This window comes from Frieseomelitta varia, unplaced genomic scaffold (genome assembly GCF_011392965.1).
Source record: "Frieseomelitta varia isolate USP_RPSP 00005682 unplaced genomic scaffold, Fvar_1.2 scaffold_447, whole genome shotgun sequence".
Lineage (NCBI taxonomy): Eukaryota > Metazoa > Arthropoda > Insecta > Hymenoptera > Apidae > Frieseomelitta > Frieseomelitta varia.
Genome location: NW_025110198.1, coordinates 335,079 through 362,746, shown reverse-complemented (window position 1 = coordinate 362,746; position 27,668 = coordinate 335,079). Strand labels below are relative to the sequence as shown.

Here is a 27,668-nt window from a genome sequence, read left to right as displayed (position 1 = left end):
GCTGCCGGGTTCGCGAACCAGAGGTGAGGAGGAGGGGGGGAGGGAAGCACGTTCTTTCTCTCCGCGTTTTCCGTATTATTTCTCACCGAATCGAGGTGTCCGTCTAGTGAAATATGTATGTATTCTCCCACTTCACGGTATTGCCGTCTGTGTATTCAGTTTCACGTGAATTTCTCTTATCATCAGAGTTGAGACTATCCGAAAAATCGGTGTGATGTCGAAAAATGACACTGTCGCGCTACGCCAAATCTGTCCCAATATCATCGCCGATGTTTTCATTCTACTTCCGTGTCTCTTGCCTTCGTAAATATTCTGCACCCATATTTCGACTTTCCGCTCATAAAAGTATTCGAATGCCCATCACGGGGAAGAATGTTCGATACGTATTATAGGAAACGTCGATGGAACGTAACTGTGACATTCGTCAACGACGAAATATCGAAACACTAAATATAACAGCGCTCGTGAGGAGCGTTACTCATTCGCGGGCAGCTGTAACTTTAATTTTTGACCCGTCGTCGAGAGGCAAGTTCACGTGCAAGATCGTGCAAATCCTGGCTGTTAGCAGCGCTCTCGAAAGCGAGAAACACGTAATACGGACTGCTTGATGCTGCTCGTCGTTGTCGTACCTCGGGAGCCCCGCTATTCCAGGCGTTTTACTCGCCGGCATATCTAACCTCTCTCTATATCTCTCCTTCCTTTCCTTATTCAGCCTGACATACTCACACTCACTCTTTCTCTCTCGTCTGCTCGAGATTTTTCTTGACGATTAAAATTTATGCTCGCTCGTGTTCTCGGTGCGTGCGTATCGCATTTCGTCTCGCGCGATGCTCGTTTTGCGCCGGGTTACGCACACGCCCAGCGTCGCGCGTCTTTTCTCGCTGACAGTACGGACCCGCCTAACAGTTTCTCGCGATCTGGTCCTCCTACGAGTACCTGAAATCGCTCTCTCTCTCTCTGACTTTGCAACGACACCGCGACGATCCAGACCACCACCACTACTGCTCGTGGCTCGAGCTTCTCAGCAACTCCTAATCAACTCCTCGATGATTTTGTCACGAGAGAGAATCAATTTTTCGCGCTGTAAGTAGACTTGCGGATTTTTACACAGATTCGTATTTATCGAGAGTGTGATTTGAAATGGAAAAGGGGAGCATGGACAGAATAAAGCTAAGTGTCGTGGCGAGTACATATTTTTGCACATCTGTGCATGCCTGCTCTTTCAGATTTCTCATAAATGCACGAAAAAACTGTAAACTCATATACTCTACTCTTGTAGAATTTCGCTACAAAAGGTATTTCTGGTACCAAGAAAAATCTCAAGACAGAGCTGTCAAAGTCTGAGTCTAAGTCTAAATTTGGCTCGACTGAACGATGAACCGAGATCGAATCACGCGGAAAAGTAAGAAATCGGCCGAAGAAACGGCACTTTCACCGGATCCCTACACCGAGCACACACCAGAGAAAAAGAGAGAGAGAGAAGAGAGAGATATTCCGATACCGGTAAGCGATCCAACGATAAAGAGTATAAACCACACGAAGAGCGATATTCCAATATCGGGATTTCGACTTCGTTTGAGGTTCGTTGAACGATGTTTGTCCCAACGTCTAGTTGGGCGTATTTTTTCCTTTTTTTTTCTCCTTTTTTCCCGGACGTTTGCCCTGGCTCTGAAGAGAGATCCATTTGTCCCCGCGGATCGAGTTGTCGCAGAGAGAGAAAGAGAGAGAGAGAGAGAAAACGGCGGATCAGCATCGGCGCTCGCAAAGGGACCACACCGATGATGACTCGCTTTTATCGGCCGAGCAATTGCGGCAGCTGCGGCGAAAAACTGATCGCTATTGCTGCTGCCCCGAAACCGAATAAGATTGGCATTAAAAGCAAAGGACGCGGCGGTTATGTCCGAGCGGCACGGCGGAGCGAAGCGTTTTCAGTAGGAAATATTGATTTTTAATCTGGTCCGTTATACCGCACCTTTGTGACCCGGTGGCGATGCGACGATGAATATTGCGCTGCCACGCCGATGGATATCGAAAATTTAAATCGAGTCTGCGGATCACAGACAGCGAGAGCGAGAGAGAGAAAGGGAGAGAAGAGGAAGGAAGTTTGAAGCGGTGAAACATGTAAAAAAAAGTGGGAGAAACTGTCGCGACGGTTTCGATTCCCTGTGGATCGGAAGGTAACTGTACAAGGTTGCGGTACTATTGCTGTGAAAATGCCAACGGACTTGATCAAGGATCGGCGTCACTCGAGGACGTTTGAAAAAGATTTTTCGCGAGATGGTACCTTTTCCTTTTTTCGTCCTGGTTTCTTACTTCGGAGAGAACAAATACAAATTGGGTGTCTTAACCTGTTTGACAATAGGAGCAAATTCTTTGTGCTACTGATTGTGAGACGGGTGGGACTGACAATGAGTCGCTCCTACGTCAAAGAGACGAAAAGTTGAAATTTATCCTACTCGTGGTACCATTTGCAGAAACACTGCGTACGTAGCCACTGAAAAAATTCAAGCAACAGTGGTCTCTACTCGCATCCGTTCACTTCTCTCGGAGCACTAACAAGAGCACTAGCCTTGCTCGTGTCCACGCGAAACGGCGAAACATACGGAAAAATCGCGAGGAACTGTCGCAGCGCGAGCAAAACGCGTTTCGATTCCTCGCGGATTAAGGTAACTGTACAAGGTTGCGGTACTGCCGCTTCGAAAATTCCAGCGGGTTTAATCGAGGATCGGCGTCAACCGAGGACGCCGGTTTTCTCGCGAGGGATCCTATCGATTCTCTCCAACACCGTTCCGTCTCTCTACGTGCATCCTGGTCCCATCGAAGAAGTTTACACGCTCCTCTCCCGGGATGTTCGGTCAATGAGAGTAGCCTACATTCGACGTCGCGCGATCTTTTGCTCGCACGCACGCGCTTGCTGGAAACCGTAAGGTCCTCTCTTCGTCGCTCCTGTTGCCGGATCCGCGGCGCATTGCATCGCGGGCGCGCGCTCATCAGTCGCATACGAAAGGACACGAAACCGACAACGAGCACACGTACTTGCGTATACACGTACGTGCATACATATGTACTGCGTTCTCTCGTGAGAAGAGACAGCGGAGCACACGCAAACACGACGCGACCAACTTTGAGAGAGGAAGGAAGAAGGAGACAGAGAGAAAAAGAGAGAGAGAGAGAGAGAGAGAGAGAGAAAAGAGCGACAGCACACGCACTGGAGAACCACAGGGAGAGCGTGCTCTCCTGCCGTCTTGCTTTCTCTTTCCGGCGTTCTTGCTGGCTCTTGGTCGGTGGACCGGCAGGGGGCAAGTTTCAGTCCGTCCTTGTCGGCTCGATAGGATGCTGCTGCCACGGGCTTCGGTATACACGGCTGGAACCTGGACCGAACCGGAGAGGAGAGTAGTAGGCTGTACAGGTATGCACGCGGTGGGCTAGCCGGGCATTCCTGCGGCGTTGCCGCGTCTCTTACCCACCGTAAGGCCCCGGTGAAGTAAGAATAAGAGAGGAACGAGGATATAGCCGGCAGGGACGAAGCAAGAGAGAACAGGGAAGAGGTGGAGGAGGAGGAGAGGCCGACTCGACCGAGGGGGCGGGGAGGGGGGGGATCACAGGGAGAGAAATCGAGAGAAAGAGAGGAAAGGAGCAGAGCGGAGAGGCCTGCATACAGGTATACGCACACAGCCAGAGCACCGAACGAGTCTTTCTGCCTTTTCGTGGAGGCAATCGAGTTTGTTCGAGAGAGGACTGCCTCCTTGTGGCTCGACCTGCTCCCGAGACTTCTCCTGCCGTTGCTCCCGCTTCCAGCTCCTGCTCGCGCCGTCACCGCGTACCCGCGATCCACCGGCCCCTCCGCGCCTGTTCGCCGGACCCCTGACCGCGACGCAACGCCACTCTCGCCGCGTTCGATCAGCTTTTTTCTACGCAATCACGCACGCTCGTCTCTTCCCTCCTGGTCGGGAGCAGCACGTGTGAGGAAAATTTACTGGAGCTTCGACGTTTCGTCGTGGTAGCCGTTGAGGAATGTCAAGTGATGAGCACGCGAGGCGGGTTCTGTGATTGAGCATCGGTCTCGAGAGAAGAGGGACGAGATCGTCGATGGGCACGACGCACGATGATAATGACGAGTCGACCAAGGAGAAAAACCACTAACTATGATAGTCATCTGCGTGACCCAGTAATCTCAGTCAAGGGTTAACATCGACAGTGATTTCTTTGCCCAGGGCTTAGAGTATCTCGTTAGATTGTGTATCAAGGGACGAAATGTGTTTGTCGTTGTATAGTAAATTAAACAAACGTAGTTTAAGCGTACTCAAACTTTCGGTTGGCACCGGTATGCGTGACCAAATTCGCAGATGGTATATTGAATTTTCGTTTTTCCATTTGATTTCTAAGTAACCAGCAAGAGAGAAAGAGGGGGGAGAGGGGAGGGGAAATGGGAATACGAGCACGACGAAATCGTATTAGACGATCTGCCAGTTTCGCCGAGCGTCGTTACGGTTCACTGTTAAAGGGAAATCGAAAGGACAGATTCGAGGGTGGAAGGACAAAGTAATCGAGCCCTAAGCGTGTCCACATAGCGAACGAACCATGCCGTACCGAGTGGCTTGCTCGTCGTTCCAGAAAGTAATCGAATTTCAGCCACCGTGTTATACCTCTATGGCTCTCCGAGGGGTTTGTCCAATTCGACGGAGAGAAGAAACCAAAGACTCTGTATCCAGATCGCGGACCAAAACTGATTTCGCGTGTCGCTTCCACTCAGAAACTCTCTACTTTCTGTTCTCTGGCTCCTCTGTTTCAAATTTTTCAGAGACTGCTTATCGATTCGACCCGACGAGTATCTCTCTTTTCTGTTCTTGTTCGTGTCCTTTCCACTCACGAAACGTCACCACGTTCAGTTCTCTGCTGCTTCAGATTTTTAACAGACTCGACCAAATCTTACTTTGTTATCTCGAATTTTCCGAGGCTGAGCCGCGTGTCGGAAGAGTTGCGGCGAGATCGGTTAAGAAAGCTGTCGACTGGACAAATTCGCTTAGCCGCAGAGTTTATCGCCGGGGAGAATCGGTGTTTACGAGTCCAGCAGCGGATACTGTAATACGAGTAGTCGACCTCTCTCAGGGATCCGGTCGAAGAATGAAATTCAGAGATATAACGGGAGAAGTGAAGAGAGAGGGAGAGAGAGAGAGAGAGAGAGAAAGGCATGAAGCCGAGATATCGAATAGGCAAGGGTAACGAGAAGCTCGGGTTTCGTGCAGGTCGAAGGAAACGAAGTTAGCCGTCTACGTTGCGCGGACACGGTCCACTGGGAATGCGTATTCTTGACAAGTTCCATTAAACGTCCCAAAGTTCTCTCATCGCGCACCGAGGGAACTCCCGAGCGATTGCGGTACCAGAACTTGCCGCAGAAATTTTATCGCGTTCCGTCGCGTCGAAATCACGACAAGATTTCTCCCCCTCCCCCCCCCCCTTTTTCTTAAAACTGTGGGCAATTTTGCATCGATCGTAAAAAATTTTTAATTTCAAACTTCGCTCGTTAACGACAACATTTAGGCTTCCGACAACGATCACCTCGGCTTGTCTTCCATTCGCAGGAAACAATCACGCGACTGGAGAGAGAAACGAGGCTCGAGTCTAGATTTCCACGCGAATGAGTCGAGGGTTAAAATTTGACCGAAACTGGTTGGCCCGGTTTTTCAAAAGAGTAACCTGGCGGTTCGTGAGGAGAATCTAATCGAGGGAGGGGAGACGTGGTTTTGGGTATCGCGGAGAGGAGCACACGGCGCGCATCGAAAAAAGGCGCGCGGCGAAGACCCTTCATCTAGAAATCGGCTCACGTAGAGTAAACAGGGCCTGTTGAGTTTGCCGGTCAATTTCGGAGAGCGGTCTATATATCCCCGGCGCGGCGCGTTTTCCCTCGCCCCCTTACCCCTCTTCCTTCCAAACCGTCCGGGGCGAACGCGCGCTCGAAATGATCCCCTTTTAATGCCGCGGCACTAACTACCGGCACCTCGAAACGATCCCGCAATTCGGAAGATTGGCCCACATTACGAAATTATCGTTATTCCCGGCGAAAGAGGGATGAACGGGGTGCAGAAACGGACCCATCGAGAACCCCGGGGCGCCAGCCTCCTTTCCGCATAAATATGGAAAACGTTCCGGGTAGCTCTCCATCTCCGAGAAACCCTCCTCTCCTTTTCTCTCTCTCTCTCTGTCTCTCTGCTAAAAAAGCGGCCGGTTCCCCTATCGCTCGAATAAATTTCTGGCCGTGGTTATAGATCACGATACACACGATTCCCGTGCATTTCGCATGCTCGAAACGTTTAAAAGTCTCGTCTCCCAGGAGGCTGTTCGTCCGAGTTAAATTGTGAATCCTGAAGGATTAGAATCGCCAATCCTTTAACAGCTAACGGACGTTGAATCGGACACTGTCTAATGAGCGTGAAATTTACAGGACGCGTACAGTATACTTCGTTACTATGTTACGCTGTTTTCGAGTATATTGTACGGTATACTGTAATCCGTTACCGTGTTGCACTGTTTGCGAGCGTAGTTGAATAAATGTAGCCCAAGTAGAAATTTGTTTTCCAACAGGCTAATCTCGATGTCTCGTATATTTTTTTTTCAACGTTCAAATCCTTCGATTCCTAGCAAACATTTTCATCTGTAGATCATGTTTTTCTACGTTCGATTTAAATTTCAATTAAATATTATAGTATGAACGGAACAAAGTACTTAGGCGACCCGGAGAGCAAACGTGAATGTCAGTTCCCAGGGAGAGGCGCGAGATACAAAATGTAAAGATCCACTTCGACGGGGGAAGAAATAAAAGAGTTCTGCTTTGTCAGATATTAATAACGTATTAATCAACGCGTTTTCAAATGTGTCATCGGTGTCAACTGATTGGAAGTGTCAAAGTCTGACATTGAATACTTTTTCGTCTAATTAATTAAGCACAGATCTCGAGAGAAGTTCTTCGGGTCCCCAAGTGCCCCCAGAGTTGAATAAATATTCGACAGAGTATAGATCGAGTTCTCGGTAAATATCGCAGCTGCACTAGGCTACGAGAATACCGATTAAGTCGCGTATGTTCGAGTATGTTCTATATAGGTCTTGGCTAACATGGAGCAAATTCTCTCACAGGAGGTTGATTCTCTGCATCTTCGACGGAGCCGAACGTACATATCAATGGATATTGATTCGCGCGAGTCCGATTTGGTGGATCCATAGAAAGTTAGGCTAATCTCGACGGTGTGTATATAGCAAAATCTTAATTCCCGTAATCCACGTACAGTGTCTGGATAAATTATTCGTGTCCCAGTCTATTTACACGTCGATTAATCAGGTTCAAGTAGCCGACGTCAAATCTCGATCAATGTAAAATTGCAGATACCTAAACACAAATTAAATGTTTTGCACACACACAAGTACGTGAAGATTCTACTTTTTAAAAATGTAATCTTCCACAGATGTCTTCTTACGGCGGCTAATAATCCAATTAAATACACTCTTTAATCTATTTTCACATAAATTTAATACCGTGAGAATGAGAAAAGAAAATACTGTTTTCTTCTGGCCTTCGCATGATGAAATTCTTATTACGAAAATAGAATCGCGTCGTCAGAAATTTCTTTCGAGTAATCCGAGCAGATCGTAATCGAACGACAGCTGGCAAAGTAACGCCATTTCGAAGTGTCGAAGGAACGTCGGGCAATAGTACTCCTCGATAAACGACATTCCACTGGTTGCCGTCGCTTCAACGTTAATTAAGTTATTTACAAGCGAAAGATCGAACCAGTGGTCGTCGTATCGAAAGAATCTATTGAGCCGACTTCTAGCCGCCGTTTCGACGAAGAAAGAACGAACGAAAGAAAGAAAGAAAAAAATAGGGAGAATGAATGTCGAAGTTCTCGGGGAAGCTAGTAATTATGTCGTACATAAAACAACTTCAAACACCAGTTCGTTGTATCGGTAGAGACTTTCTATCGCAATCGTTCCTCGATAGAAAGACGGGTGTAGTACGTCTGGCGGCAGGCGTACAACTTAATCGATGCATCTAGCTAAGTATACAGAAGGAAGTAGCAATCGCACTCGCGTATCGTGTCCTGAGGTGTCGTCCTAGACTATCATCTTGCTTTATGATCCTCAGATAGAGCCAAGTGCGGTCTCTACAGGACGATTCAACGAACGTATCGAGCAAAACCATTGCGGGATGATTATTTCTTTCCTTTGATGATAGATCGTCCAATAAACTACTTTTTATTATTTGGAGCTTTGGTTAAATTTTTTATTCTCTTTAAATATTAATGGACAGTTGGCTTTGGAATATTCGAGATCATGGATCATCTCTGTAACTCTGATTAAGCACCTAAGTCGAATGCCAACGAAAATGGGTTTGAACTTAGCTATGGTCAAAATTTCCAAAAACTCGAGAAGTGTGAAAAAGATTGGAGCAGGGGACCGAGTTCAGCCCAAGGTAGAGGAAAACATACGATACGTTCGAGGATACGTTCTTGAATCGGCCTGTAGAGAAAGGAAGCGAAAAGAAGAGAAGAGAAGCGAAGAGAAGAGAAGAAAAGAGAAGAGAAGAGAAGAGAAGAGGGTTACCTTGTTCCGCGTGGGTCCCTCGCGGGCAGATTAGCAACAGCAGCAACGGCAGAAGGTGGGCAGCGGAAGCAGCAGCGGCGGCGCAGGTGGCTAGAAGGCCTGCTACGCCCGCCATATTGAAGGGGGCCATTCTTATCGCAGCCCCACCGTGGGGCCGCCGGTCCTCTCACGATCTGTGCGAGGCTGCAGCACCGGCAGCGTCGTCACTCTCTCCTCCTCATGCCTCCTCCACGGTTCGTCTGCTCTTTCCGCACGTCACGCGACCACGACGTGCAACCACCCTCGTAGCCGCCCGACTCCTCCAGCTTCTCAACGCTACTACCACCTTCGTCTTCTCCTCCACCACCACCTCCCTCCTCCACCTCCTCCTCCTGCCTCCTCTTCCTCTTGCTCCTGCTCCAGGTCGTGCAACCCTTCCAGATGTGCCGTGCTCGCCACTGGCGGTTTCTTACCCTTCCGAAAATTAACTTCGCTTCTCGAATAAACCTCTGGCTATCCTTTCTTCTTCTTATTCTTCTTCTTCTTCTTCTTCGTTATTGTCTGTCCACCAGTTACTGTCGCTTACCGTCCTAGCCTCTCTGGCTTTCTCTCTCTTTGAAACAGAAACTCTTCGTCTCCGAATTCCTCCTAGGCCATTAACGGCGATTAAAGCCGCTCGTTGAAAGCTCGTCGTTGCGTATCTGGGGTTTTCGTACGATCGGTAGGCTCTCGGTTCCACGAAACTATTCGCGGCGAATCTAGGCTCGGTTGCATTTACCGCCTTCCGCGATACACCACCGGAAGCAGTCAGGTGCCCCTTGCCAGAAACACTCCGTCCGATCTTCCCCCCCGCCCCCCCTGCTCCCGTGTACACCGACAAAGAGCCGCTTCCCTTAATGACGAGCCGAGATTTGTCGCATTTCCTCCTCTCCCTGCCACCCCGCGCGATCCGCCCGCCGCTTTCTCCGTTTTCGTGCCTTTTCCTTCTCCCCTCAGCCACTGGTTCTTCTTCTCCTCTTCCTGCCTCTCGTCGACGCCTGAATTTTCCTCGGCAGAGGCGCGCGCGCGCGCGCCCGCTCGTCACACTCCACGGGACTCCGGGGCTCGTCTGAAAGAAACAAAGATGAACCGCATTAATTAAAATCCGCGAAATATCCTTCCCCATTCCCGGTTGCTATCTACCCTTCTACGCCTTCTTCCTGATATCTCTCTACCGACCGCCGGGCGCAGACCGGCGACTTCTATTTCCATCTCTTTTCGCGAGAACGAAGCCGCGCCGCTCTAATGACATCCCTAAATGGAAACAACGCGGCCGCGGTCGTTTTCTTTTTTTCCTTTCTCTCCTTTCTTTTCTTCTCGTTTTGGCTCTGCTTCGCGGTCGCGACGATCGAGTTCGTTCTAACACACAGTGGGATACCACCGTTTTACACGCTTTCCAACCATCTCATCTCCTCCCTTTCGTATCTCTTCGTCCCTCGACGCTCTTTGTCTCTTACTTCACTCGGGCTTAAATGGTCCGCGGTTTGGCAAAACTTCCCCACCGAATTTATGAAGCGTGTTTCCGAATGGACAACATTCCGCGTCTACGCAATGTTTTTTTATTTGTTACGAGAGTGGAAAGTTGCATCGGGCGCGCGTTACGGTGTGTAAGAACCGTTGTGCACGAGAATGCTTGTGAATTACGCGCAACTGTCGGAAACTCGGAAGGATAAAAGTTGGGAAAAACGTACGTCTCAATGCCGATGAGTTGACTCTTTTTCTCGTGGGCATGTACGTTTGTGTCGAACGTAGAGGAAAGATGCCAGTTGTATCTTTACACGAAGACTGCACATTTCTTTTTTTTTTTAAAGTAATTTTAAAATTCAATATGAAGATTGAAAGAAGAACGTGGACAAATTACATGTTTTTACAAAGATAATTAAAATCTTGCAGGAGATCGAAGATCGTTTTACCTGCTAAATATTATGAGGAGTAACGTAACACGTTTATCTTACAAGAAGTATAAAAGCTCGCAATCTATCTGTTACGATCTCGTAATGAATCACGAGAAACCCTCGCGGCACGTAAAAACGAACGAGCCAAACGGTAAATTTCATCGAAGACGTGCTACAGATCCGCGGCGGGAAAAATCGATACACCGCCTTCGATACGGAAAAGTTCCGTAGGTTTCGAAGGTTAAGAACGACAGGCGGCTTCGATTAAGTTAAGCCCCGAGCTCGAAAACGGGAAACTTCGGAGACGCTTTTGCGCGGCTTTACCGAGTGGTTTACTTTCATCGGGCTGCTGTCGGAGTAGTCTTCCACCCTCGCTCAACACCGAATAAAGTCGAATAAAGTCGTGCCTCAGCTCCCCCTCTCCCTCCTCTCGCCCCTCTCGTATATCGAGATTCATCGAGTGGAAACGAGCTTCTTTTGTGGCGAACGTGACCGATCGGTTCTCGTCCCTCGTCCCTCGTTCCCCGGTCGCACGACCGAACGATTTTCGACTTTCGGTTCGTGAAAATCGACCGAATATCGGCGAACATTGGCTCGAGAACCAACACGATCAGGGGACCGGTCGTTAACGATCCGCGATCGACGACCGTTCGATTTTCGACTTTCGGTTCGTGAAAATCGACCGAATATCGGCGAACATTGGCTCGAGAACCAACACGACCAGGGGACCGGTCGTTAACGATCCGCGATCGACGACCGTTTGGCACCTGTACTGTTAAGTCCGATGACTCTGCAGGGATCATTGTTTCTCCGGATATGCCCGGGAGCGTGCCAAATGACGTAGTACCAGGCAGATGGACGATCGCGTGTTCGAAGAGCACGGCGTGGTTTCTGGCCAAGATCTCTACGTAGATAGAAAGCGATGGGTGTTGTACTTTTCTTTCCCCGTAACGGCCGCTTTCGTGCCTCTTTTCGTGCGCATCGATCATTCTTCAAATCGAACAACTGGCAGGGTAGAAGTGTTTCTACGTGAGCCAATAAAACGCAAGTGGCGAAGGAGGAAAGGGAAAGAGAAAGAGAGAGAGAGAGAAATTCGAGAGGATCGATCGCGAAATCTCGAGCAGGACCTCTGTCCATCATCGACCAATTCATTCGTCTCCTTCCGCTCGATGCAGATCGATCGTTCATCAAAACGGAGCGATTATCACAGAAAAAAAAATCGGTTTTACGTGAGATCGAGATGTTTCAGGCAGCGCGGTAGAGGAAAAATCCGCGTGGAATAGGGGAAGCGCGAAAGGAGGAAACGTCTGCGCGACAAAAGCGCATGGCGGTGCATACGTGGTCGGAGAGTAACTTCAAGTTCAAGGTCATCCTGCATCGTACATGCATCCGAGCTCGGTGAAATTCGCGTAACTCGTTGCACCAGTCATCTAGCGTGGTCTAAAAGGCGGCGGAGAACGCGGCAAAAAGAAGAGAGGTAGAAAAAGAGAAAAAGAGAGAGAGAGAGAGAGAGAGAGAGAGAGAGAGAGAGAGAGAGAGAGAGAGAACGCAACTTTGGGGTTCGTCGATGCGGTGGAAGGGGTGCTAGGCTAGGGATGAGAAGCAAGGGGTTTCAGGATCAATACCATGCGTTTATCCGTCTCTCTCACCCTTCTTCCCTCTCGGTGCACACATAGAACCTGCGAGACGTAGAACGCGCGAGCGAGAGAGAAAGGGGAAAAGACCGGAGGATGAAGAGAGGAGAAAAGCTGGTCGAGCATCTTCGTTCGAACACCGAGCTTTCTCGCTCGGGGGTCGATCTCTTTCTCTCTCTCTCTCTTTCTCACTCTCTGGTAGGCCGCAAGGTCTGGCCGGCGTCTCTGCTATTCTTCGGACCGAAAGAGACCGAACAAGAGAGAAGAGAGAGAGAGAGTGGAGAATAGAGAAGAAGAAGAAAAAGAGAAAGAAAGAAGAAGAAGAAGAAGAAGAAGAAGAGAATAGAAGAGAAGAGGCAAAGAGAAGGGAGTGATGGCAAAGATGAGAGGAAAGAAGCGAGCGAAAAAGAGAAGAGATAGAGAGAGGTTCGCACAGAACTCTGAGAGTCTGGTGGAGGCAAGAGGAAGGAAGGGAGGGTGGAGGTGGAGGAGGAGAGGGCTTCGAAAACGGAGAGAGAGAGGAGGCGAGGGCTGGGGGCAGAGAGGACTGGAGGAAGCACGAAATTCTAGAGTACTAAAATATAGTAGAGAGAGAGTGGGAAGAGGTGGACCGAGGGAGAAAGGAGGTGGAAGGCGCGCTTTAGAAGTTCTTCTAAAGCGGGCAAAGACCTTCCCCTCCTTCCCTCGCGTTCTCTTGCTCTAGCCGAGACCAGCCAAGATGCATCCGCGAAATTGCAGACTTCAGTGAAATGCTTGCTGGTAGCTGTGCACAGCGCCTCCTAGGTCTACGGCACCGGTGGTGGTGTGCTCGCCTTCTTCCGTTGCCATTGCTCACGAGTGGCCTCGTAAAAAATTTAAGATGTCCTCCTCCTCCTCCTTTTCCTCTCCATCGTTCCATCGTTCTCTCTTCTCTCGCCCTATACTCTTTCCTCATCGTCCTTCTCCTTCCCTTTTCCGCTTTCCTTCCCAACTTCCTTCTTCTTCTTCTCCCTCCCCCACTTACTCTCTCCTCTAAGCCGCGGACGAGCTAGAAATCCGTAGTGCCTCTTTTCACCAGCCTCTCTCTTTCAACTTTTTGACAAGATCCAGTAGCAATTGCCGAAAACAGCTCGGCGTCTCGAGAGAGAGAGAGAGAGAGGGGGGAGGGGGGGAGATAAAGAGAAGATAACTGAAGGAGGAGCGCGCGAGAGAAGAGCTGGAGCTTCCGCAGTGGTTGGTGAGTATCTAGCCTTCCTTTGATAAACCACGAATTTCCATTTTTATCATCCTTCCTTTTTTCTTTCTCCGTTACTTTTGCCTCCTTCGAGGCGGATGTAAACACGACGGATGAGGATCGTCTGCGGAACAGCGCGGGGTCGCCCTACTCCGGAGGTGGTTGGCCACCTTCTTCAGCGTGCAAAGGCCCCGGTTCTTTTTTCTATTCTCTTCCAACGTAGACTTTCCTTCCGAGTGGCTGCTTACGATGGATCCCGCCAAATTGCAGATTTCGGCAGCCTTGAGAGAGAGACCGAGAGAGAAAGAGAGAGGAGGCCTCGCCGCTCTCGAGTGGCTCGTGAAAATTTTAAGCCGTCTCTAATAGTACTCGAACAGGTGCAACCGTAGACTACGCGACGACGTTCGCCGCGCGCGCTTGCTTCTAACGAGCACTTCTTCGTCGTCAACGGCGAGAGCATTATAAAACGTCCTTTGAACTTTTCACCCACCGGTGGAAACGGACGAGATGTAACCATCGATATTTAAAACTCCCACCCTAAAGTCCTCCCTCTTATTTCTTCGCCAACTAACCACCATCTGCGCGTTACGTTCCTTCGTAAAATACAACGCCAAATACTGTTGATAACATCGAATCAAACTAAAAGTTACAAAAGGCAACGTAGAAGCTTAAATTATTACGTCCCCTGTGTTACGAGTTAGGGATTAAACGTAAAAAACTGTGAACCACCCACTCGCTGCTACGCTCTTTCTCTTTCTCTGTAAAATACAACGCGATTATCTTAACCTTTCGATACGAATCATAAATCAGCCAGGTTTGTTTTCGTTCCCTATCGAGAAAATTAAATTCTCCCTGCCGTTTCTCCGCCGTCGTTTCCCTATTTCTTTTTCCTAGCGACGACTTGGACTTTCGAGAAAGAAAGGGACCAAGACTTGCGCGTGCAAGTTTCCTCGTGCTCGCGGGATGGCACCCTCCTTCCGCGGTTTGAAACACGGATTCGCGCGCGCGAACTCACCAGATTTCCACCCTCCCCCAACCTGATCCGAGCTCCGCTTTTTCTCTGCCTCTCGATTTCTTCTGTGAGTTTCCTCCCGGAGTTTCTTTGCCGTCTTCGCCTCGCGCCATTGGCTTCCGCGACCGCCTCGGGACAAATTCTATTTCCGGTTGAATTTAAGACCCACCGGAATATACGGATTTATTTCACGGCTGCGCTTGGTAGAGACGAACAGCAAGCACGAGGGAAGCGTGGCAGAGGGTGGAGAGATTTTACTCTCCTCGGGATCCGAGGAGACTCGTAAACGTAACAAAAGGAAAGACGTCTACTTCGAAGACGAGCAAGAAAGAGACAGAAAAAGAATATTTATATATATATATATAGAGCGAAGGACGCGGCAGGGAGGAGGAGAAAGTTCCCCGAAATTATTATACCTTGGGCGATCACCACTATGGACGACGCACTACTTTTATTTTTCCCCGAAACTCTGCCGGGCGCCACGTTGCCTCTCAACCAACCCCGGTATTTTTCTACCTCTAACTTTTTCTTTCGTCATTCCATGTCGCGAACCGAGCGGCCGACGCCCGCGAGACAAATTCAGTCTTCCGACCTGAATTTCAACCCAATTTGCAAGTTGATCGACGAGCACGACATCAGCGAGCAAAGGAACGTTCGATACACGAGAAATTAAATGAAAAGATAAAGAATTTTCTCGCATCTGCATCATTAAATTTTGAATGACTTTATTGCTATTAAAATTGCTAAAATTTCAATTGACAAACTGTCGGTGTACTTCGATAAAAATTAGTAAAATTAGTGAAATTAAGTCCAATTGAACAATTGAAAATTAATGTAACAGGAACAACTTAAAAATTCGCAATGACACCGGTATTTTCAATCACGTACGAGCGAAGTGTGACCCGAAGAATGCAAACAGCGTTGAGGGAATCTTCGATCGACGGAGCGCGAGAAAGAAGGGATGAAGAAAAAATATTATTTGACTCGGGGGATAAAGGAACGGCGGAGAAGAGGAGCGCGGTGGTGGTCGGATTTATTTTCCAAGGATTCCGCTCAGAGTTGTCAGGTTTTACGGTGGTACGAATTTAAAAACAGCCCTTTGAATTTAGAGAGAAACGTGCGTCCCCCTCTCCCACCACCCCCCCTCGTTCTTCTTCGTATTCCTCTTATTTCGTCTAAGCTCGCCGCCGCCATCGTCGTCGTTCTCGTCGTCGTCGTCGTCCCGTTTTCTAAGAAAGACCGAGCGAGACGGCGAATCGAGAATAATAGAATTTTTTTGACGTCTCGACGCCAGTTGTAATCCGTGCCGCTGCTCGCGGCTTCCCTTTTTCTCCCTCCGTTCCCTCCGAACGGCGGCCGTTAATTAAAAACAATAACGTCGGGGGCTGCGATCGCGCCCCGTTTCATCGGAACGCCTCGCGTATTTTCGTTTCGATTCGCGAAAATACGCCAGCTGCGCGGCAATTCGCATTACGAAAACACAGGGGTTGGCGGCGAGGTAACGCGGTGTTCCTATAACGAGAGTAGTATACGTTCATCGCGTCGATCACACCCGCGAACGTGATATTTGCACCGTTTGGACTTACAGTCCAACGAACTGTCATTCCGACAAATGACGTACGATAGAATCTAGGTTTTTTCAAACTAATTCCAAGTCCCTGAGATCGGACGTTCAGTTACGGGAACATTCTTACGATATAATGAGAACGAAGACCCGCACAGGAATGACGTACGATACATTTTTGTTCATTTTCGTATCACTCGGTTTACAAGGAGATGCAAAACGTTTTGAAAACGAGTGACGAATCCAACGCGTTTCACAAAGATACTTGCACTAGTGTACGAGGGAATAGACATGCACAGCGATGGAATAACTGGTCGTTGTAACCGCGCACGATTGGCCCTCATCGTAAACCAAGCGTTCGTATTTCGAACCGAGGCTGTGAAACGAAACGAAACGAAACGAAACGAAACGTTCATGGATCGCCAACTAATCAACGGAAAAGCGAAAATTTCCCATCGAACGCACGAGCGCGGTGTACAATTTGCTCGTGCAATAATCCTTCATCGGCCGCCATAGTGCAAGTATGAAACTACGTTTCTTCTCGCGGTATCGATGCCGAGAGAACCGCCGATTATTTCGCAAGTCAGGTACACGCGGTCGTTTCCACCGCGGGTGAAAGTAAGTCGCGCGCGAACCCCGTGAATCGAGCTCTGCACCGTCTCGAAACCGCTCCGAACTGCAGGTTCGATTTGCCTTTGTGCTTAATTAAGAACGTACGAGCGCATTAGAACCGATTGAGCGTCATATCGCGAGCCGCGCCGATAATTATAACTCTCGGCCAGGCAAATCTCAAGAGAGGTGCAACCAACGTGCCATTTTCTTTTATTTCGCTCTTGGGGTTCGATCGTTACCGGCCAAGTAATATTTGCAAATGTAACTTTTCAGAGTTTCAGCCGGGTTGCGCAAACACTTTCATTCCCCCTCCCCCCCCATCCCTCCCCTCGACTACGTGAAAATGAAACTCCTCGTTCTCGTCGGTTTTCTACCGCGGGATTATCAGAGATCGCCGAGATTGGTATACGAGGCTTCGTCGTAAAATCGTCCGGTTCACGCAAAGGAAGCAGACGCTTAACAACCCGTAAGAAAAGGCTCTCTTAATATCTACGTGCCTCGATAATCACCCGTTCCCTTCCCCGAGAACCAGGTCCCTTTTCTCACACCTTCTTGTCTCTAGATTCTCCTGTTGGACTTGCAAACTCGTCGCAATTCGACTCGTAGATACCAACAGTCACTATCGTCGAATATTTCGGCACTTCGTTACCCGAAGTTTGCCTCTTTCTTAGATTGCTTTCACGCTATCTCGTTTTCAGTTCCTTTCAACATAAGTACATGTACATATTCTTTCTTTCTTTTTTTGGTGAAACCAAACGCAATGATATATATGTGTGTGTGTGTGTGTGTGTGTGTGTAAAAGGAAGAATTTCGCGAAGAATTCGTGCAAATTTAATGTAACTGTAAAGCCAGTTATCGAATATCGCCGGCGTGTCCGGCCGATGATAAAGCTAATGGCGTCCTGCGCCGCTGTCAAGTGCATCGGTGATCAGTCACGCGATCCTAAGAAGCTTCGTGCCGGGGCCTGTGCTTATCCTCTCCTCGCTTTCTTGACCTCGAAAGGAAACGAGCAAACTCGTTCGTCGTGCGACCAACACGCGGTTATCAAGTTTTCGCCACGATACCCAGAAAAAGAACGAGAGGAAAAGGCTTCTCTCAGCCAGCAAAGAGAGCAACCAAAGGAGGAAGAGTACACCGGTGTGCACAGGTGATATGCTAATGGTAAACCACGTTCCTCCCTCTCTCTTATCCCGTGTCGCCGTGACAAACGTGTCGAGCGATCCTCGCATGCGTCAAAATAGTTCGACCATTAGTGGTCTGTGATTCTTTTCGTGGTTAGGAGGATTCGACGTCTCTCGGCAGGGAGGGAAAAAAAAAAAAAAAAAAGTGGAGAAAGAAAGGAAAGGAATCGTGGAAAAAGAGGGAAAACTGGGAAGAGAAAGCTGCTTGTGTCGGGTGTAACGTTCGTGCGGGGATACGAGCGTTGGTAACGGTGGTCGTAATTTATACGTCTGTAATCTGGACGATAAGCTGTTGGTCGTTCGCGCCTCGGGGTCACGTTAAATGCCGGGAACGCGTTTTCCATCGGGAAAGAAAGAAAGAGGCAAAAGCGTAGGAGAGCGCGGGTGATATACTCGTGTCTTTTGCGGCAATAACGCTCTCTCTCTAGGTGGAGAGTCTCGCGTGCCTCGTAACTTTCCTTTGCCGAGGCCTAGCCAGCCCTATATTTCACGGAGGGTTGCCCAAACTTCCCTCCGCCGGCGAACACCCACCTCACCACCACTGCCGCGTGGTTTTCTTTCCTAGACACCACATAGGCACGCTCCGTGTCGAGAGAGGGCCATATGGCTTTCGTTTCCTCTCGGTCGAGTTATCTTTCCTTTTTCCCCCCGTCTCCTTTTTTTCTTTTTCTTTTTCTCTTCCCTCGCGGCATTCAACCTCGCGGATCTTTTGCTCTATATTTGGAACGAGCGGATAACTTCCTCGAATACCGAACCGGACCACCCCGAACTACTGTTCGCACCAACCGTTCGTTATAACAGTTTATTGCCGGTCGGATGTTTTCTTTTTCTTTCCCTTTCTTTTTAACGACTAAATGTTAATGATACCAGAAGAAAAGGGAGAGGGAAATCGAATTTTTAATCGTCAAACGACTTTGTATGTACTGTTGGATGACCAACCCGGACAATATTGAATGTAGGCAAATACTGACAATAAGCTAGCAACAGTCCACATAAAAGTGGACTGTGAATAGTTAGTCATAAGGGCAAGATCCAATAGTTGGTTCTCCTTCCACTTGACGATGATAACCCAACATATATAAGGACATGCTTTAGAGACATTCGCGCTCTTATAACATTCTAAATCATTATAGAAACATTCTATATCGCGCTCTCTTATAACATTCTAAATCATTATAGAGACATTCTATATCGCGCACTCTTATAACATTCTAAATTATTATAGAGACATTCTATATCGCTCTCTTAAAACATTCTAAATCATTCTATATCGTTAAGTGCATTAGACATTCATCATATTCTAAGACATTCTAAATCATTGTATATCATCCTATTTCATACACGACCACGACTGTAAATATAAATAAAGTCCTTCTAAATTGTAAGCGTGCTGACTCCATTACACGGAATCCAACAGTACAACTCGGCGAAATTTGCTCGTTTCTTCCTTTGAATTTATCGATCGTTCGTCGGTGATAATTGATTACAATCGATTTGTTTTATTTTTTTTTTTTTTTTTACTCAAAATGTGTACAGTCATCCTCCGTGTCTCCACGAGACGTGATAACAAGATCAATCGAATCAATCTTCGGCGACATCATGATCTCATTGCCAGTTGGTTTTGTATTTTATTAGAAATAAAATACTTAGAGATAAGTTACTTTTCTCTGATATTTTTAATAATAATTTAATTATTACTCTTTTAAAAAATTTATTACTCTGTTTTTAATTCTTCCCTCGTCCCTTTTTTCAATGGGTGATTTTTTTTTACCGTCCCCGAATCCCGTCCTTGGATTATTTGTTTGATTTCTGGAATCCCCGTTTTTACTACTGTTCTTTCACTATTCCTTTTATTGCTGGGATATTTTTTATTTTTCGAAAACCCGCGCCACTTTTTTATGACTGCTATTCCTTTTTTTTTTGTGCAACGACGGTGTTTGTTTTATTAGCGCAACTCTATTGCTCTGAAGCTTCTTCGTTCATTGCTGCAGCCTTTTCACAACTGAAATTCTATAAAAAAAAATTCTGCCTGGTTATTTTCAGAGCTCTTCGCATTCCTGGAATTCTCTTTTTAACGCTTTCTATCGTTACGCTTTGTTACTGAAATTCCTCGTGTTCTAAAAGTTGAAATTCTATTCGTGAAACATGACGGTTATTTTTGAGTTATTATGAGTTATTTATTTTTCACCATCACTGTTTCCAAAGTAGACTGAACACCGTTCGTGAATGTACATAACGAGAAAGAGAAATTACGGGAACGCTTGCAGTAGTAGGATATATTTTGGAGAAAGTGACCCACAACTAACCACTAAATAGATACGTCAGATATTCAACCAAGAGGTAGTTAATGATCAAAAGAATTTCAAACAGATTAGCAGTCATTAAACTAAATGCCATTTCCTTGAACCTTTTTTTCAGACTTGTAGAAATATGAATTTCCGTAAAAGATTAAACGATTAAATTCCCAAACATCAGATTGTTCGTGTTTACAATCGAAAGACATTCCGTGTGTGCGTACGTAGCTACGTCGCAGAACACTGTTACAACAGTCTGTAAACCGAATCTCTGCGCACTTTGAGTTTCTCTCAAAGTTCGCCGGGTTCGCCCGTCACCCCCTTCGATAAAGCGGCTCTATCTCCACGCTTTTTAATTAACCGGGAATGTTAATGTTTAAAGTTAAATTGCAGCCAACAAAGGATCAAGCAGGAGCCGGGGAGAGGTCGCGTACGCGTGTTCGCCCTCGATGAAGCGACGCGTACTTACTTTATCCAATAAGTACCAGGAAAACGAAAGTTCCCCGACTGGAAAGTTTCGAGCTTTTGTCGGTCTCGGCCTCCACTCCCGGTCTCCTCGAAACGAAATTATTCCTCAAAGGACAGCAATATTTCTGTTTTCTACTCCTCCCCCTTCCCGGAGGCGTTATTCACCTCGTCCACTGTAACAATCGCGCAATCGAAATTATTCTTCCCGGCGGAGACGATCGAGTTCGTTCTGTGGCTCCTCCTTTCATTCTCTCGCCGCTGTTTTCACATTGTTGGAAAAGAATCCGGCAGAGGAGTGAGGCTATTCGTTCTGGAATTCCAGTCACCGTTTCCGGATTATCTCATCCGCCTTTTTCTTCGTCCAGACTTTTGTCCGCACGAAGAATATGTATATATCTGTGTACGTTCAGAATTCTTCAACTTTTCTCCGAATTTCTGCGCAGACCCAACCGGGGTATTATTCCGGCGTTAGGGTAGTGTCATTTCGTGACATATGGAAGGAACCCTACGCACACTGTGTGCTCCTGTGGAGTCCCTTTGGGATTCAGGATACATTTTGCTGACCGCCTATATAGATACGTATAGAGTGTCCCGCAAATAACCGACTGACGGGGCGATTTCGTAAAGTGTAAAAATGAATGGAAAAGAAGGAGTAAAATTTGTTCACGAGACGTCTCGTTTGCGAGAAAATTAAATTCGAAAATTTATCGAGACACCATTGTCTATCGAATCAACTCTTAACTATGTTAGACGTATTCAAATTGTATTTCTTTGAAAATGAAAAAAATCTTATATTTTTCCAGTTCAGAATTAGCCGACTTCAAACACGCTCGATAAATTCTCAAACTCGATTCTCTCGAAAAGGAAATCTTCTTTTCGATTCATTTTTTTCACAAACAATCATCCCCTAGTTTGTGGAACACTCTATATATGTTGCTTTCCTTCTAGATCAAGTCTCAGCGATCTTCGAGATGTCATACACAGACTAGACGCTGGATATTTTCAACCCCTGGTATCTGCACTCTCTCTCTCTCTCTCTCTCTCTCTCTCTCTTTCCCAAGAGAGATCGACGATGAACAGCCATGTCGCCCGAGAGAATTACAAAAGGGACAAGGGATCGAGAAACGTGTACGAATCGAGATCCTTCAGATGATCTCTGTAATAATTCCCTTAAACGCGTTCGTACTACCATATCTACCCACGTATCGGTTTTTCTAAAAAAAAAGAGAGAGAAAAAGAGGGAAAAAAAATCGTAGCCGGAAAACGGAATATTTCTCCGGATGAATTTTCTACGCGATAAATGACCGCGCCATTCAACAAAGGGACTCGGGGCCAGTTCGACTCGCTGAATTTTAATACAGCCGGCGATGAAACAGCGATGCAAATGCCCGTTCGTATTCTCGTTTTTCAATAAAAATTCATTTCGAATACCGGCCCGGCCAATAGCAACTTCTCAAAAGCCCGCGGTCGATAAAGCAACTTCGTGCAAATATGCGCGGCAAAATTGAAACCGGGGATCCCCCGGGTGAAAACAAAGAGCGAAGAGAACGATAATGACACGCCTGTGTTGTTTTTTTTTGCCAGTGATGATCAAACGATCTATCGTCGCGAATGTCTTATATTGCCTTTGCAAACGTGGAAGACAGCAATGTTTTCTTCTATGAAACAAAAGTACATAATACTCGATAATTTTCACAAGAATCAACTATAGACGAAACATTTCCACGAATTGATGCTCCTTGAATTTACTCGAAACAACGAGAAAGCGATACAAATAGGTAAAAATGAAAAAAAAAAAAAAGTAAAAACTTCTTGTCTGCACTTTCTCATCGGTGTATTCTTTTCAACTCTGTATTATACGTATGCGTCCCGAAACGAGGCACCCTCTTCGACCAATCTCCTCGGTCGAGCACCAGACGGGAGCAACGAGATCGTTCGGAGGATGTTTTCCGCAAACGACACCCAAGTGTCCACCGGGGCGACAGAGGGAACACAGAGATTGGTGAATCGTAAAAGGGGATCCCACGGACGATCGGTGCGTCAAACTCATCCCAGAGGAAGCAAAGGCAGCATGGGGTTTCCGCCCGCAGCCCTATACAGAACCGGGGCTCGACCACCGATCCACAATGGGGGAATCGTCCCATTAACGAGCAACCGTTCATTAGTCGCGTACACTCGCCGGTAATGGTTACGTCGAGGTCAAGTTGGCCTGCGTCGCTTTAGGTGGCACGCACCTGACACACCGTGCACGTCCATCCGTCTGTCTCTCTCTTTTTCTCTGCCTTCTTCACCTCACACTCACTCCCGTAGCAATTAATCTCTTCTCCGGATTCTGTCTGATTCTCGCTGTACAGTTCCACGATTTCTCGTTGAAGTTTAATTGAGTCGGAGATCGAGACGGGACTCTGACGATATGACTTTCAACGACGCGACATACACGTACGTTTTATCCTCGGATGGCGAGACGATGAGGTGATTCGAGCGTAAAATAATGATTATGTACAATTATAAGAGAAACGTGACACTACGCGCTGGAGTAACTCTGAGAGAATAATTCAAATATTGGTAAAGTAGCCCCGAAAAGCAATTGAAAAGTGTTGAGTAAAAGAAATAACAAACGGCTGTGTGAAAAGAAACGTAAAATTATCCGCTGTCCGAGAGACGTATCTATCTCTTCAATTGATCGTTTTTTACCATCCGAATATGTACACGGTTGAAAATGGTTTTATCGAGGGACTTCCTGTGGATATGCGCGCGGATCAACGACTCGCGGATCAACGAACCCGCTCGCGGGCGCTATTGAAATGCAACGCGAAGCGGAGCGCTAGAAAATCGCCGGGGAAAAACACGGCGAGGTGGAATTCTTGAGAGACGAGCGCGTCATGGATACACCGCAGAACCGCGGTGTGCCTGTTTCTAGGTCGAGAATTGTGAGAGAATTGCGAGCGAACACTTTGTCGCCGCAAGGACAAAGACCGTGTTTCGCGCACGTGAATAGATGATTAATCCCCCGGGAATGAGAAAGAGAGACGAGTTCACGAGAGTGTTCTATCCGGCGTAGAACCGATCGTAGAGAAGGATCTCGTACATCGGTCGCTTTTGAAGGCCTTTCGGTTTTTCAATTAAAACCGAACCGCCGCAGACCCGGGCAGACTTTCACCTCGTGACAGATAAGCCACGCCGTTCCCGTCCCGACGAGATCGCGCGGCCGAACGCGTTCCCTCGGATTCGAGGCGAACTTTCACTCGTCATCGATTCGCCGTTTCTTCGAAGAAGACGCCTGAGACCTCGAAACATTCATACACCGGTGGACGTTGAGACGAACCTTGATACCGACATTCGTTATGCGTAATTGTAAATTATCAAGACTATATCAGGGGTATGATATACCGACGACGAATGTCGTTTTTTGACACTGTAGAAAATTTTATTTTACTTAAGAGTTTTAATCTATGATATAATTTAACAATAACCACACTAAATATATTTAACTAGAATATTAGTTATGATCAGTTAAATTATTATCACTAGATGGCAATGTTAAATTTGAAAAAAACGACGTTACTTATGGGTACTTCTACTACGTATGACAGAATTTTCCATGGATGAATTTATGAAAGTAAGTTATTTATTCCTCGAGAATTTAACATCACTCACGCAGATATTTATCAATAACGAAATTGAGAAATTGCTAAACAGTGCCGATGTGCGTAAAACTGAGATTTATCAAGTTCTCAAGATCTATCGAAACCCTCAAGATTTCCAAATCTCTCGAGATCTGTTAGAACACACGTTTCAAAAGTTTCGAGATTCCACTTTTTCTGTCTTCCGATGACTAAGCTGGTCGAAAAACCAACGACGATATCCTCCCTTTGTGAAACTGTGCTGCGCTCATGACAGTCCGTGAAATTTTAACGATCGCTATTCGAGTCGAGTCCGTCGACGATTACAACGCAAGCTGCATACGTCCTCTCCGCTTCAAGTTTCGGATGATATATACATTTTTTGATACGCACGCGTACCCGGCGTGCGGCCGTTGGACATAATTTCGTCCGTTGTATTCGGGGACACGTATTCTCATCCAGGGTCGTTTCCGCGTATTCATCTCGATCTAACTATAGCATCGCGGCGCGTTATGTCATTTTCTGGAAAAACACGTCGACAGTCGGGAGTAGACGCGCAGTGTACGAAACGTACGTGCCCGGAATTACGATATCCTCCATCAGCGTCGCGTCTCGACGGTGCAGCGCCGTGTGTCGCGAAGGACCGCCGCAACACACGCTCACGTCATTCCCCTTTTCCCGATGCGAGCACCGTCTGTCTGTCTTTCGAGACCTCGCCACCTGCCAGACCTTCGCCGCTGCTAGTTTATATTTAGTTTCCCGAGTTTGGAAAACTCTTAATGGATTCTTAATGACCCGGAGGAACCGTCGGGGGATGCGCGACGGATGCTGAACGAACGAGAGGACGAGGAACAGACGCGCAGGAGGAGGCCGTCGCGCGGAGGAAAGCAACAGCTGATACACACACACACACACACGCACACATGCCTCGTTCTTTTTGGCGTTGGTCGCACACAACTGATGACGATGGCGATTACCGGCTCGTCAAGGCAGGAAAGGCTACGGTTCCAGCGTTTCACGCTCGATTTCGACCGGCCATGGACGAAAGAACACGGTTCTCTCGCTTCTTTCTCGACTCGTTCTCGACTGCCGTGGAAGTCACAAGTTTCCTCGCTTAATCTCCAGCGAACGATGCGTTTTCGCGCGAGAAACAAAAAGAGCTCTCGTTTGGAGAAAAAGGAACGATCAAGGAGGTGGTGGCTCGGCCTTTTCCACCGGGGTGGGACCCGGTAACCCGAAGCCAGAAAAACTCCGTATTAATTCTAATGGGCCGATATTTTATCGGGATAAAGCTGTCATTCGAGCGGGAGGACATTCGTTATAATCTCAAGACCGGAAGAGAGATTAGCGTCTACTTTGCGCGCGTCCCCTCCCTGCCCAACTGCTCAACCCTTCAACCACCATATCCCGGAGAGTTCTCCTTCGGTCTCGAACGATCCCACTTAAGACGATAATGAAGACCGACGGAATTCCCGTGTAATCCTTTCTCTCGGTCGCGTCGATGAAAAATGTCCTCCGCTGCTCTCGAACCAGATCTTTTCTACTCTCTATATTCCCCGAAGAGAGAGAGAGAGAGAGAGAGACGTATCGCGATAAATTTTTCACGACGAATTTCGAAACTCAACGATCGAGCCGCGCTCCGATCGTTCGCTGTTCGTCGGCCCCGGAAAGCATTTTTCCAGTAAAACGGACTCTGAGCGCGACCGGAGGGGATGCTGGAACGACGAGAGAGTAAGGAGCGCGCGCGCGCGAGAAAGAGAGAGAGAAAATAAGGGAGGAAGAAGGACAGGCGAGCATCTCGCCTGCAAAAGGGGTGGTTTCCCCGAGTTTATCGAGGCGTCTGATTCCTTCCTTTTTTCTCTCGATTGGCATCGATTTGCGTCCAATCGTATATACGCGACCGTCGGGGGTCCTACCGACGCGGTGTCGGTGAGCGATAAAATGAGAGAAGAGGAAGGGGAGGAAAAAAAAAAAAAAGATTGGAGGCACAAGTGGAAGTAGATATAGACCGAGAGGGAAACGACGACCGAGAGAGAAAGAGAGAGGAGAAGAAGAGGGAAGGAAAAAGGGTGTGCGGTTATAACCGCGCAACTCAGCCGCTTAAATAATGTCGAGCGACCAACCAGGCGTAATTCACGTCGGATGAGCTATCGGTTCCGATATTTCCTCGTCGAGCAGCCGAAAAAAGGACGAGCAGGAATCCGAAACCGAAAGAGCGCAAGAAGAGGCAGGGGGAGGAGGGGAGAATCCGAGAAGGATCGATCACGCAATTATTGGAAATGCAACGATCACTAGTGCCGCACCAATCAACCAGCGATGCATCAGCGAGTATTACCGAGTTTCGTCGCGTCTGCGAATAACTTGAGAATAATCGGGACGAATTTACGCTTTCCGTAGGTAGGTACCTGCTTTTTTCGAGTCGCGATGTGTCGAGACAAGACGTTTCTCCTGTATATCGACGATATTCTGGACGAAATTAGCGTAATTTCAAAGCCACGTTGCGTGCTGTCGTTTTTTTATTGGACACGTAATAGTATTCTTCAGAGAATTAACCTTTTGCCCCCGGAAACTTTTATCATCTACCAACAATTTATTTACGAAATAAATAGTGTCAAATGAAATGACACAGAATTAATAATGATCCTGTTTAAATGGTATTTAGCACGAGATTTTGTTGATTACGTATGCCTAACGTGCATTGCGGATTTTCTAGAACAAATGTAGTATATAACAGTTAATGATACATACAGTACTTTCAGTCTCTAAGAGAGAGAGAAAAAAAAAAAAAAAATAATAATCTTCTCTGTCATTTTGTAAACTTCCATAAAAAGCAATGAGAACTCTAGTTTATGTGAATTATTCCGAACGAGTGTCAATTGACTCGCCACTGCCTCTGTCTTTGGAAATATTTCTTCTTTTGAAATTCTTTTATCATTCCTACGTCGTTATTTTACTCTAGGCATCTGTTCATATACTATTATATCTCATACAACGCCAAACGTTATTTTCTATATTCGTTATAATTATATTTATATTATACAAAAAAAAAAAAGAAAGTCTTAGCGTGCGATGTCTCCTCAGAAGGTATACTCGAGTGCAAATGGTTAATAAAGTGTCGTGGGATCTTTCGACCCATTGAAGTCAAATCTCTCGCAAAACTCGGAAATTGGAGATTAGAGATCATTAATGTAGCGAACGCGATGTGCAAAGGAAAAACAGCTGAAACTGTGAACAGTGGCTGAAAAATTCCACGGGGGAAGAGAAAATGTAAACGATAATGAGCGAAAGGAGTCTTCTGCATTCACGGAAACACTTCGCGAAGTAAATGCGCAGATGCTGACCTATCCTTTGAAGGATAATGACGATCTCGATACCGATGAAAATTAAAACGAACAATTTTTACGGCCGTTACCTTCTGTTCGCACCTCGTACTAGCAACTGCCTAACGTAAAAGAAATAAAACCTGGAAATAGTGCGAACGCGTAAGTTATAATTTACAGAGAGAAACGAGGCCAAGATAGTCGGAGTCCGGTTTCGACTCGTGTTCGCGCGGCGACAC

General features: G+C 47.1%; 1 protein-coding gene across 16 annotated transcripts in view; it reads right to left on the bottom strand.

Moving 5' to 3' along the window:
* The window catches only part of LOC122532277 (ephrin type-B receptor 1-B), a 124,949-nt gene that overhangs the window by 70,721 nt on the left and 26,560 nt on the right, over positions 1–27,668 (bottom strand). For all 16 annotated transcript variants that reach the window (XM_043660895.1, XM_043660900.1, XM_043660898.1 and 13 more), the window contains exon 2: positions 8,596–9,682. In XM_043660895.1, coding sequence (XP_043516830.1) covers positions 8,596–8,725 — 130 coding nt within the window. In that variant the 5' untranslated portion in view covers positions 8,726–9,682. The remainder of the gene's footprint in view (positions 1–8,595; positions 9,683–27,668) is intronic.